General features: G+C 35.5%; 1 protein-coding gene and 1 long non-coding RNA gene across 11 annotated transcripts; one reads left to right on the plus strand and one right to left on the minus strand.

Moving 5' to 3' along the window:
* Nucleotides 1–253: 253 nt before the first annotated feature.
* On the plus strand, nucleotides 254–5,511 carry LOC126917627 (cyclin-dependent kinase 11B). Of its 10 annotated transcripts, XM_050724713.1 has the most exons (11): nucleotides 254–560; nucleotides 645–1,098; nucleotides 1,179–1,251; nucleotides 1,327–1,396; nucleotides 2,434–2,805; nucleotides 2,874–3,554; nucleotides 3,642–3,961; nucleotides 4,035–4,361; nucleotides 4,426–4,690; nucleotides 4,772–5,002; nucleotides 5,085–5,511. In XM_050724713.1, exons 5-11 carry the CDS (start codon nucleotides 2,645–2,647, stop codon nucleotides 5,377–5,379), a joined length of 2,280 nt encoding a protein of 759 aa, XP_050580670.1. In that variant the 5' UTR covers nucleotides 254–560; nucleotides 645–1,098; nucleotides 1,179–1,251; nucleotides 1,327–1,396; nucleotides 2,434–2,644; the 3' UTR covers nucleotides 5,380–5,511. The 10 variants fall into 10 exon arrangements, with proteins under 10 accessions (XP_050580670.1, XP_050580668.1, XP_050580669.1 ...); XM_050724711.1 differs by having other exon boundaries at nucleotides 645–1,251; XM_050724712.1 differs by lacking the exon at nucleotides 1,327–1,396.
* A 634-nt stretch (nucleotides 5,512–6,145) lies between these two features.
* On the minus strand, nucleotides 6,146–10,575 carry LOC126917640 (uncharacterized). Its single transcript, XR_007711017.1, has 2 exons — nucleotides 6,435–10,575; nucleotides 6,146–6,289 (listed from the first exon to the last, which is right to left on the minus strand). It is a non-coding gene; the product is annotated as an uncharacterized LOC126917640 (long non-coding RNA).
* Nucleotides 10,576–10,586: the final 11 nt, after the last annotated feature.

The following is a 10,586-nucleotide window of genomic DNA, read 5'->3' on the forward strand; positions in this document are numbered from 1 at the left end:
TTAAATTATGATGCACATAGGGAAATTATTGGTCAAATAAAGTATAGAAAAAAATAAACATTAGATGTGATTTGCATTAAATCTGTTCCCGAGATACTATTTGTTTATTTTTTCGATTAATAAATGAACATTGACAAAATTCGTTGCATTTTTGCGCTGCGGTTGTTGAAATAATGTGTTATGTATGTAATTAAATCTAGTAGTAAATCTAGTGAATTTTTGTATTTCATGGTTGTTTTGTTCGCAGCCATATGCATAGTAACTATGTATGACGAAGCATCAGCAAGAAGTGAACCTGTTTAATTGTAATGTGCAGCCGCTAGTAATTGCTTGTAATTGTTTGTAATTTGTCAAAAAATAAGTTACTTTTGAACCGTTAGATTTCTAAAATTAAAAAGTACATTTTTGGATTATATGTGTCGAAAACTATCATAATATACAAAAGAAATCAACCATTTTATGTCCTCTAAAGTAAAGTACGGTTTTAACATGGATATTGATAATCAAAGTGAAGACGGAGAAATAAAGAAAAGCCCTTTGAAGGATATGGACGATTTCAGGTATAAAATTACATGTTGCTTTATTAACTAACTAACCTCAATTCTCAAACTGCATTTTTAAAATAATATTTTTTCGTAATACAGATTGTTTCAGAAAGTTAGTGCCAAACTTCAACTCAGGAATATGCAGTACTCGTCAAAGCAAACAAAAATATCTTAATAAACGTGGATCCAAATATCATTAGTTTTGGAGTTACAAAACATTTTTAATTATGAGCTTGTAACAACATAAGAGATTTTATTGCATATGTATTATGTTATCCCATAAGTTCATTCCGTTTTTCAAGCGGTTATATATGTTAAAATTGTTTACATACCTTTCAGTTTCATGAAAAAATGTAATCCCCCTCTCGTTGTACAACTTCTTCCCATTTTTTAAGTGCATTGGTCCCTTATCGCCGTATGTTTATAAATCGACACATGAAATGTATACACAAAAGTCGACACGAACTTATGGGATGACCTAATATTTACAACTTATGGAATAAATTATGAAATCAAGCATACTGATATCATCTAACGACAGTGGTAGAAGAATGTACTTCATCGTTTTATTGTTTGTGTACTATTTATATGATTATAGAGTTATTCTATAGTTTAGTTTACATTATTTAATAGTCCTATGAAGAAATATACTGAATCGTGTGTTGAAATGGAAGGAAATTCTATGGAACATATGCTGTAGATATAGGTAGATAATACTTTATTGATTAAAACATTTTATAACTCTAAAATTAATATTTGGACTCATGTTTATGCTTTTGAGGTTTGACATCAACTTTCTGGAATACTGTACATATGCAATTGTACTGCTGGAAAGAAGTCTTATAGGGGAAGTATGGATTTCATTGGTTTTTTCTAATACATTTAACACAGTTATAAAGATAAGCACACTTATTGACATAAAGTGTTATATATATAAATAAAACAATATAGCAACATGTGATGGTAACTAATGGAGAACAGTACCTCCGTTGCCTTTGTCCTGTTCTAGACTTCTTTTCAGTAGTGCATATATGTACATATTGTTTTCTTTTACTTTTTGAATAAATAAAAATAAGGTAATAGTGAGCAGTTTAGTGTGTGTCTACGATTGTTTTCAAACTTTAGTATATTATAAAGAACTGTTTAGAGAAGCAAAGTATGACAAAAAACAGAGTTGTGAACAAGTATAAATACTTTTAATTTGACTATAAAACTGAAACTAAACCTAATCTCTAACTATATAATAGCAATTGAATCGGAACTAAACATTAAACAGGTAAAAGAGCAGTTTAATTTAATATTTTTTAATAACATAATTACAAGAAAGAAAATAACAATACATGTAACAAATATACAGAAAATGGAACTTAATAATCATCTTTGTCGCTATCAGTATCTAGCTATTTCAGCTGATCTGTGTTTGGCGACCACTGTATGAAATTTCGACGACTGTTCAATTTTAATTTAGCGCTAGTGGACGAATCGCGAAATACAAATGACAAAATTTAATACGGTTTGGACTAAATTGAGGTTAGTTTAGGTTTAGGTTTAAAGTAAAATTAAAAATACTTATAATTGTTCGCGACACTTTTTTCGTAATATTTTGCTTTCTTAAGTAGTTCCTTTTAATATACTAAAGTTTGAAAACAATCGAACCTACCAAATTGCTCAGTATTAGGGAAAATAAGTTTCGATATGTATTTAATAATATCTAATATGTCGTTAAGTTCTAACAATAATATTTTTCATTATTGACCTGTCTTTTCTTTAAGTTAGATATGTTGTACATGCATTGCATGTATATATCAAATGAAAAAAACATACATATTCTACCAAATCAGTTTTGTATGTTTAACCATCAGTTGTTTTGATAAAAGTATCCTTAAAGTTTTTCAGAGGAGGATGGGGGAGATACAGCAGACTCTTTGGATATAAAACCACCACAGGCTGTAGTCCGACATCACAAATCTAATTCATCACGAAGAAGAGACAAACACGGTGATAGAAGAGATCGTAGGGAAGAAAAGGAAAGAAAGTCTAGACATCATGATCGTGGGGAGGATAGACATAGAGATAAACATAGACACCGTAGGCATGGTATGGATATTTTGGAAAGATCAGAGCGTTCAGAAGGTTCTAAAAGAGATAGGGAGAGACTTGAAAGGCTAGAAAGAATGGAAAGTCATAGAGATAGAGAGTCTAGACATGATAGGAAAGATAGAAGTACAGGAGACCGTGTTTTGGAGGATCTGAGAGAAAGGTATGCAATATTTTACATTTACTTTGACAAATAAAGCTATATTTTCCATTAATATGTCTAACTTACAGATTATTGGATAAAAGAAGGGAAAGACGAGAAGATTCGCGAGACATTCGGGATTACAAAGTGGAAACTCGTCGCGAGATTCGTTTGGACGATACTCGGGAATTACGGGAATCGCGTGAGCGTAGAGATATACGGTTGGAAGATATGCGAGAACGTCGCGAGACTCGTACTATCGATGATATTAGAGAACGACGTGAAATTCGAATGGAGGAACATAGACATATGAGAGTATTGGAAGAGCAGTACTCTGAAACGGAATTAATGGAACGTCCCGAAAGAAGCGAGAAACGTCATAAAAGATCACACAAACATGATCGACTTCGTGAAAGAGACAGAGAAAAAGCAGAGCGCGAAAAAGAACATAGAGAAAAACAATTGCGCGAAGCAATGGAAATTGTCACTGAAGAGCCAGATGATATGGAAATGAATGAAATACCGATACAGCCGAAGGATCCGAAGGAAATGACTGAACAGGAACTTAGGAAAGAAAGGTTACTTGAAGCGGATAGAGAAATGGCGAGGAGAAAAGAAGTCTCCAGATTAGAGTTGGAAGCGCGACGAATGAAAAGAGGGGAAAAACGACCTCTAAGCCCAGATAACAATCAAGATCCATCTATCGTGGAATTATCGGACGAGAGTCCGAGTCCTGCTCATTCGGATGAAGTTCGTTCTAAATCTATCGAGTAAGGATTAAAGCAGAATATTTGTTGTAATCGATATTATGATATTCCAGTTTTTATTTCTAAAACACCTTGGTTATTTGTTTACAGATCTAGACATTCATCCGACGGAGAAAGAAGTATGCGCGAGAGGTCCTCCGATAGACATTCTTCCGACTCATCCGAATCTAGCAGCGATGATGACGATGAATCTAATGATTCAAATAAAGGTTCTAATGCCGATTCTAATGATGGTTCCGATTACAATAATCCAAGTCCCTTATCTGTTGATCGGTTGGCTAAGTCTGATCACTCTGATGGAGAATCTCCTGGACACGTAGATTCAAACGGCGCATCAAAGAATGTAGAAGAAGAAGAAAAAAAGGAAGACGAGGAACCTGAATTACCTCCATATTTGCCAGCAATTCAAGGTGGGTAATTGAATTTGTTTATTTCCTTTGATTTTCTTGTTGATTTCCTGCAATAAACTTTTTGGCGTTGCAGGTTGTAGGAGTGTAGAAGAATTTCAGTGTTTAAATCGTATTGAGGAAGGTACATACGGTGTAGTGTACAGAGCACGTGATAAACGTACAGATGAAATCGTTGCTTTGAAACGTTTAAAAATGGAGAAAGAAAAGGAAGGTTTTCCGATTACCAGTCTCAGAGAAATAAATACTCTGCTGAAAGCTCAACATCCAAATATCGTTACTGTTCGAGAAATAGTTGTTGGTAGCAATATGGATAAGATATTTATTGTAATGGATTATGTTGAGCATGATTTAAAATCGTTAATGGAAACGATGAAACAAAAGAAACAAGTTTTCATACCAGGTAATTATGACGAAATAATTTTATTATTGATAAAAGAAATAAAACATGAATATTTTGTCTACAGGAGAAGTCAAATGTCTTATGCAACAATTATTACGAGCAGTAGCTCATTTACACGATAATTGGATACTTCATCGAGATTTGAAAACATCGAATTTGTTACTAAGTCATCGAGGTATTTTGAAAGTTGGTGATTTTGGTTTAGCACGAGAATACGGTTCTCCTTTAAGACAATATACTCCGATTGTAGTAACACTTTGGTACAGAGCTCCTGAATTGCTACTAAGTGGAAAGGAATATAGCACTCCTATCGATATGTGGTCGGTGGGGTAAGAAAAGATATTACAGAATCAGTATTTTTTTCATTTGAATATGTTTACGTTATCAATGAAATTATATGTTTTTTCCAGATGCATTTTTGCAGAATTATTAAGAATGGAGGCACTCTTTCCAGGAAAATCCGAAATTGATCAATTAAACAGGATATTCAAGGAATTAGGTACACCAAATGATCGAATATGGCCTGGATATAGCAAACTGCCGATGGTGCAGAAAATTCCATTCGCTCATTATCCCGTAAACAATCTGAGACAACGTTTCAGCTTATCTTTATCAGATTTAGGCATCGAATTATTAAATAAGTATGATTCTTTAAGTAATGTTTTTTTAAATCTAACGTCGTTTTTCTTTTTTTGTTAACTTAAAACAAATTTTTCTTTTTAGGTTTCTTACGTACGATCCTCAACAGCGAATTTCGGCAGAGGATGCTTTAAAACATGGCTACTTCACAGAAGCACCGTTACCAATAGATCCACAAATGTTTCCTACATGGCCAGCCAAGTCAGAGCTTGGTGTACGAACAGCGAATGCTTCGCCAAAACCACCAAGCGGTGGGAAAGAATACAAACAATTAGGAGATGGAGACGATGCTGATTTAAGCAACTCCGGTTTTCACATGGGTCTTACCGAAGGCGGTAGACAACCACCAATTGGTGGTGGATTCCATTTAAAATTTTGAACATATAGGAAGAATTCTTAATTGAACTACAATGCTTGTTTTTCTACAGAATGAAGTTTGTACATCAATTTCGAAATATTTATGTTCTGTATTTGAAATTATATCAAATAAATAAAAAATGAAATAATTTAACATTGTTCATGTTTTTTTATTTTGTGGCTAACTAAACCTTACCTTTCATATGGGCTTTATTTTATGTAACAGTTGATACTTTTTGTTGCCAGGAAGAGATAGTTGGTTAGAACAAGAATTTAATTCTATTGAGTTTATTGAGTTTAATACATTACGGGCTTAAAAGATTCTTTGAAATGTATACATTCGATAAAACGTAGCTTCATTGCCAAAGAATTTCAGCAATTTTACTTTCCAGCGTTGTTCATGTTTTTCGGTAGACCTAGCAGCGAGTTTATGAGTTCAGAGTTGCGCTTAGAATGACAGAGGCAGGGTGGCAACATCAGCAGTCTTGCAAATTGTAAATCATTATTCTAGAAACACATTTCACATATTTATTAGGATCATTAAAACTAAACAGAAGTCGTATTTTATATTTTCTTACCATTCCTCTACCGTATGGAAGATTGAATCCCAATAGATTCCTATAAGAATCTTCAGTTGCTCCCAATGTTTGGTACGTGATTCCCAGCATCACAAGTAAGATCAGCACGTATTTTACCGGTGTCATACTTTGTATACAAAAACACGTGAAAATTATTAATTACCCTCCTTAGTTTAGTTTCCAATTTAAACAATTTTATACAATTACCTGTTTTCCGTACTTTAGGGATTGATGCAAGTGTAAATACCGTTTCTGTTAGCCGGGTAAAGCGGAATTGCCCTGAGAGCTCCAAGCTACGGTACTTTTATACGGGTGATGCTCGTGGGGGTTGAAATCTGTTCACGACAGACGGATCTGTGAATGACAGTTATCTCCTTGAGGAAATATTGAAGAAATTCACCCATTTTCTTTTTTAATTATTATATAAGCTCTAGCATTGTTTATGACAGAGTTTTTAATCCACCTGGCCGGCAGAAGATATATTTCTCCTCCTTCTTACTTTAGAAATAACTTTGTGATGACATATTATTTCATCATAATATTTCTTCACAGCATCACGACGAATCGAAATTTCCGAAGATTATTATTTTTTCATCCAAAGATGTTGGCCATGGATTTCTTGGACACCTTGATCCTTCTCTTTAATTTTCCACGATGGTTCACCATTCTCCTAAAAGTTCCTAAGAGGTTCCCCTTTTTTATTTTTTCGCAACAACATCCTCTTTGAGAATTTTATTTTTTATGTATAATAAATTTAACACACAGGTGTGACGAAAGTAATGACAATTGTAGCGGATATAAAAGAAGCAATAGGACTAATAAAAGTACCAATATGCTCCGATTAATATGCATTATTTTCATCATTACTGTTATTCTGGGTCATTGACGCTCCTCCTAAGTTACCTTACATATTGAAAGAGCAGATCAAAGTCGAGTAAGAATCTTACTGAAGGTATTGGCGCTCACATTTATACGCCCGCACTTACGATTAGTAACGTTCACAAACACCCAGTGCATGAACGTCTTATCTACATTTACGACGCACTGCTTTCCAGTTAACGATACGATAACGCAAACATACGGAATTTATGTATAAATTTACGTTGTAGAAGAATATTGGAGCTCTCAGGTGTTCAACTTTACGATTATTTACAATGTCTTTTGCTTTTGGCTCATTAACGACGCCTCGCGCGACTTCTCCCTTGGCCTCCCTTTGCAGACGAACACGAGAAAAGTTTCCTTAATTCTTAAAGGATAAGGCTTCCAGAGAATGTCTTATTTGGACGAATTTAAAAATGCGAATCGTACATTGTAATTTCAAGATACATGGTAATATCTTTTGTTTTTGACTCGTTAACGGCGTTTCGTGCGATTTCTCATGTTCTCGCTTCCCTTTGCAGAAGAACAAGAGGAAACTTTCGTTAATTCTTAAAAGACGATACTTCAGAAGGATGTTCTAGTTGAACGAATTGAAAAATTACATTGTAATTTCGTAGATGAAACATATAAAGATCGAAACGAAATACGTAATAAATCACAATCGTAAAGTAATGCTATCTTATTATACAGTTCCAATAATTAAGGGATTGTATTTATTCATGAGACGCCTACACGAAGATGAAGAGCGATAAATAACGAAGATAGGTTCGATATCCTTCGCGGTTGGGCAGTTACGAATAGAGGGGAAGAATGTGAGGACAAAGGAAAACGAAAAAGTAAAAGAAAGAGAAGGAAAGAGGAAGGAGAGGAAGAGAGCCTAGAGTTCCAAGAGTCCATACACGATAATCGAAATCTTTGTAACCTGGGATAGGTGTGGGTCACTAACCAGCAACCGGCAGAAAGCTGGCTTGAGACTGGTACCGTGGCCTTGATTCTTTCTTAAGACCCTTCAATCCAAACTTGAAGGCATGTGTCGCGTGTCGATCATGTTACAATTCAGTTTTCCTCATACGTGAGACTTACCTTATATGTTGCGTCGGTTCGTTGAAAATCACCAAGCAATCTTGTTTAGCTATTTATCCCTATCCCTAGAAATCTCTTTTGTAGGACTCTGCCTTTTCTTTCACTTCACATCCGTAACTCGAATTCGTCGAATAATCATGAAATTAACACCATTGATGATGTAATTAAAAGCTGTTTGATTTCTTCGCTACAAGTATCGTAACTTTAATTGACGAATGGATTCCCGTAGCTTTCCCAAGGATTCCACTCCTTTCCAACACGTGTTGCATAAATCACATAGGCGATGTAGTTAGAGACATCGGTACGAAACAGACGTTTTGGCCTCCCGAATTATCTATTGGTCTCCTGTTAATAGCTTTCTCGTGTACATATCCGTGGCAAAATATTAAACGACCGTCCAAGCTGAGATTTCTAGGAGGAAAGATGCATTAATGGTTTCTATTAGTTACATGAGACAATGTATTATTCTATTGGGTCAAGGCTCCTGAAGAATCATCGAATCGCATCAAATTTCGTTCGTCATCCTCGATACTTTCCCTTTCTCAAGTTTTCAATTTCTATTATTTTTTTCGTGAAACCAGCGCGCTATTGATCGTATCTCGCGGCTAGATAGAAGATAAGAATCCTCGTAAGAGGGACGACGGTAGGTCTGTGTCGAATTTTGTATCTATCAGATATACAGTTTTGTCATACGATGTTTCTTGCCGTGTGACTTAATTATGCATTCCGTTTAGCGCTTTAACAGGTTTTACGTACGAAAAACTCATACAACCTGTATCGAAACACATTTGACTTCCCGATGCCAATGAACTTCAAAGACTACGTCAATAATCCGTTGCCGTCGTTCTGGCCCCTGGTCCTCGAAAGCAAACTGGATCTTTCACGCCGAATTCGTTTGGGGAACCAAGAACAATTAATCGATTGGCATTCTGAAATTTGAATACTTGTCCCGTCTAACTCCTCGTAGCTGCGCATCTGTCTCCGTTCTTCCACTTTTGTTCTCTCGTTTCATCGAGAAACCTCACCTTCCCTCGTCTTTCGCCAAATCTATTCGACGGGCTGGAAGCCCGTACGTCCGTTACTTAAATGTTGGTTTTAGCGTAAATGATCTTCAACTCATTTTCTCTTCTTTTCGCCACTACAAAGTAAACAAGCCGATAAAACGACCGGTTGCAAGTTCAAGGCGAATTCCATAAACTGCCTTATTTTTAGGATTCTCGGGGATACCTGTGTCGCTACAATCAATTCCCAAATTCTTCGATGGGACCAGTCTCTTCTTTGCTTGACTTCCAACTCGCTACTTTTTCTTTGTTCGCCACTAAACTCGACACAAAGGTTTGGAAGCCTTCATTTTTTAACGATCCTATCAACGTTATCCTTTTTTTCTGCCGCTTTATCGCCCCGGCTTTTATCTAACACGCGAAAGCTATAACAACGAGAAATTCATCGATTCGTGGAACTAATAAAATTTGTTTTTCTGAATTTACATGCCAGGAGGTCGCAACTGAAGGATTGTAATGCAACGAAGGCATATTTCTCGTTACCAGATTATTAAAAGAAGTATTTTGTGTTATTCAAAAACTCGTGTCTAGCTTAATTAAAAAGAAAAAAAGGAATGCTATCGCGGAGAGAGTCGAGTTGAATATTTTTCCCCGGTGTATATAGGTATTTCGATATCTGGCATATGCTGTCCCGTCGATAATAAATTTGCAAATTACGATCGTAAGCTTCGTGGCGGAAGCATTCACGGCAACGGGTTTCCAGTATCATTGAAACCAAGGTATACTAAACAGAGAACGAGTATGGCATTTGTAACGGATCGCATTATCCTAGAGACACAGTATCATACTAATCAGCCCTAGCGCAAACCAAAACACTACTGCATTGGATATTGCTGTGCGGACACGATACGATAACACTTCCACATGTACTCGAACTGATAATGCACTTGTTTATCACAATGCACTAATTTAGCGATCTAGTAGGAATCGTCGTACTTTTTTGCAGCAGTTAACGCGTCGCAATGGAGCGGAGCGGACGCAGTTATAAATTATAAGTTCGTTGAATTCCAATTTCCGGCATAAACAATTCTATCGCAGTCGTAAAGCGATATGCGAAATTGTCAAGAGTAGGATGTATATCGCATATCAACTTCGGAAGTGTCACGACCCAAAATAATTTAGTGAAATGAATATCAAAGGAGGATTTCCAGGACTAAGCATGGAAAATTACAAAAATAATACTGGTTGACCATCGTTTGTCGAAGTCGATTCTTTTTGCCAATATTATGTATTTAGGAAATAGTTTTTTAAACGAAATGATTTCTCCTTGATTGAGTCGTGTTACTTTTAAAATACATATACATGGTTATCGTTAAATTTCCGTTATATACGACGAATAACAATTAAATAGAAAAAGAAAACAGTAAATTATGTATACACGCGTATCTTTTTAAAACAACCTATATCCGAGTTCTAATGAGAGACTTAAAGCATTCGTTTGACTCGATAAAGCATCATCGAAAAAGGCTTTACTGCTAATCGGATCCATTTCGCGAAACTATTGCACGAGATAAGGGTTAAAAGAGAAATGAAAATGGTTATACGTATGTGGCGGAGAAAGATAAAGTCATATATATCGGGATTAGAAGCTACGAAACCGTCGAGATGCAAGTTAAGGTGCAGGATCA

This window comes from Bombus affinis, chromosome 6 (genome assembly GCF_024516045.1).
Source record: "Bombus affinis isolate iyBomAffi1 chromosome 6, iyBomAffi1.2, whole genome shotgun sequence".
Taxonomy (NCBI): Eukaryota; Metazoa; Arthropoda; class Insecta; order Hymenoptera; family Apidae; genus Bombus; species Bombus affinis.

Bases quoted from the DNA above. Each gene is read 5' to 3' on its own strand.
- LOC126917627 (XM_050724706.1), top strand. From the start codon at position 460: ATGTCCTCTAAAGTAAAGTACGGTTTTAACATGGATATTGATAATCAA. The intron at 561-644 runs GTATAAAATTAC...TTCGTAATACAG, and splicing joins AAGGATATGGACGATTTCAG to ATTGTTTCAGAAAGTTAGTG. The intron at 4,362-4,425 runs GTAATTATGACG...TTTTGTCTACAG, and splicing joins GAAACAAGTTTTCATACCAG to GAGAAGTCAAATGTCTTATG.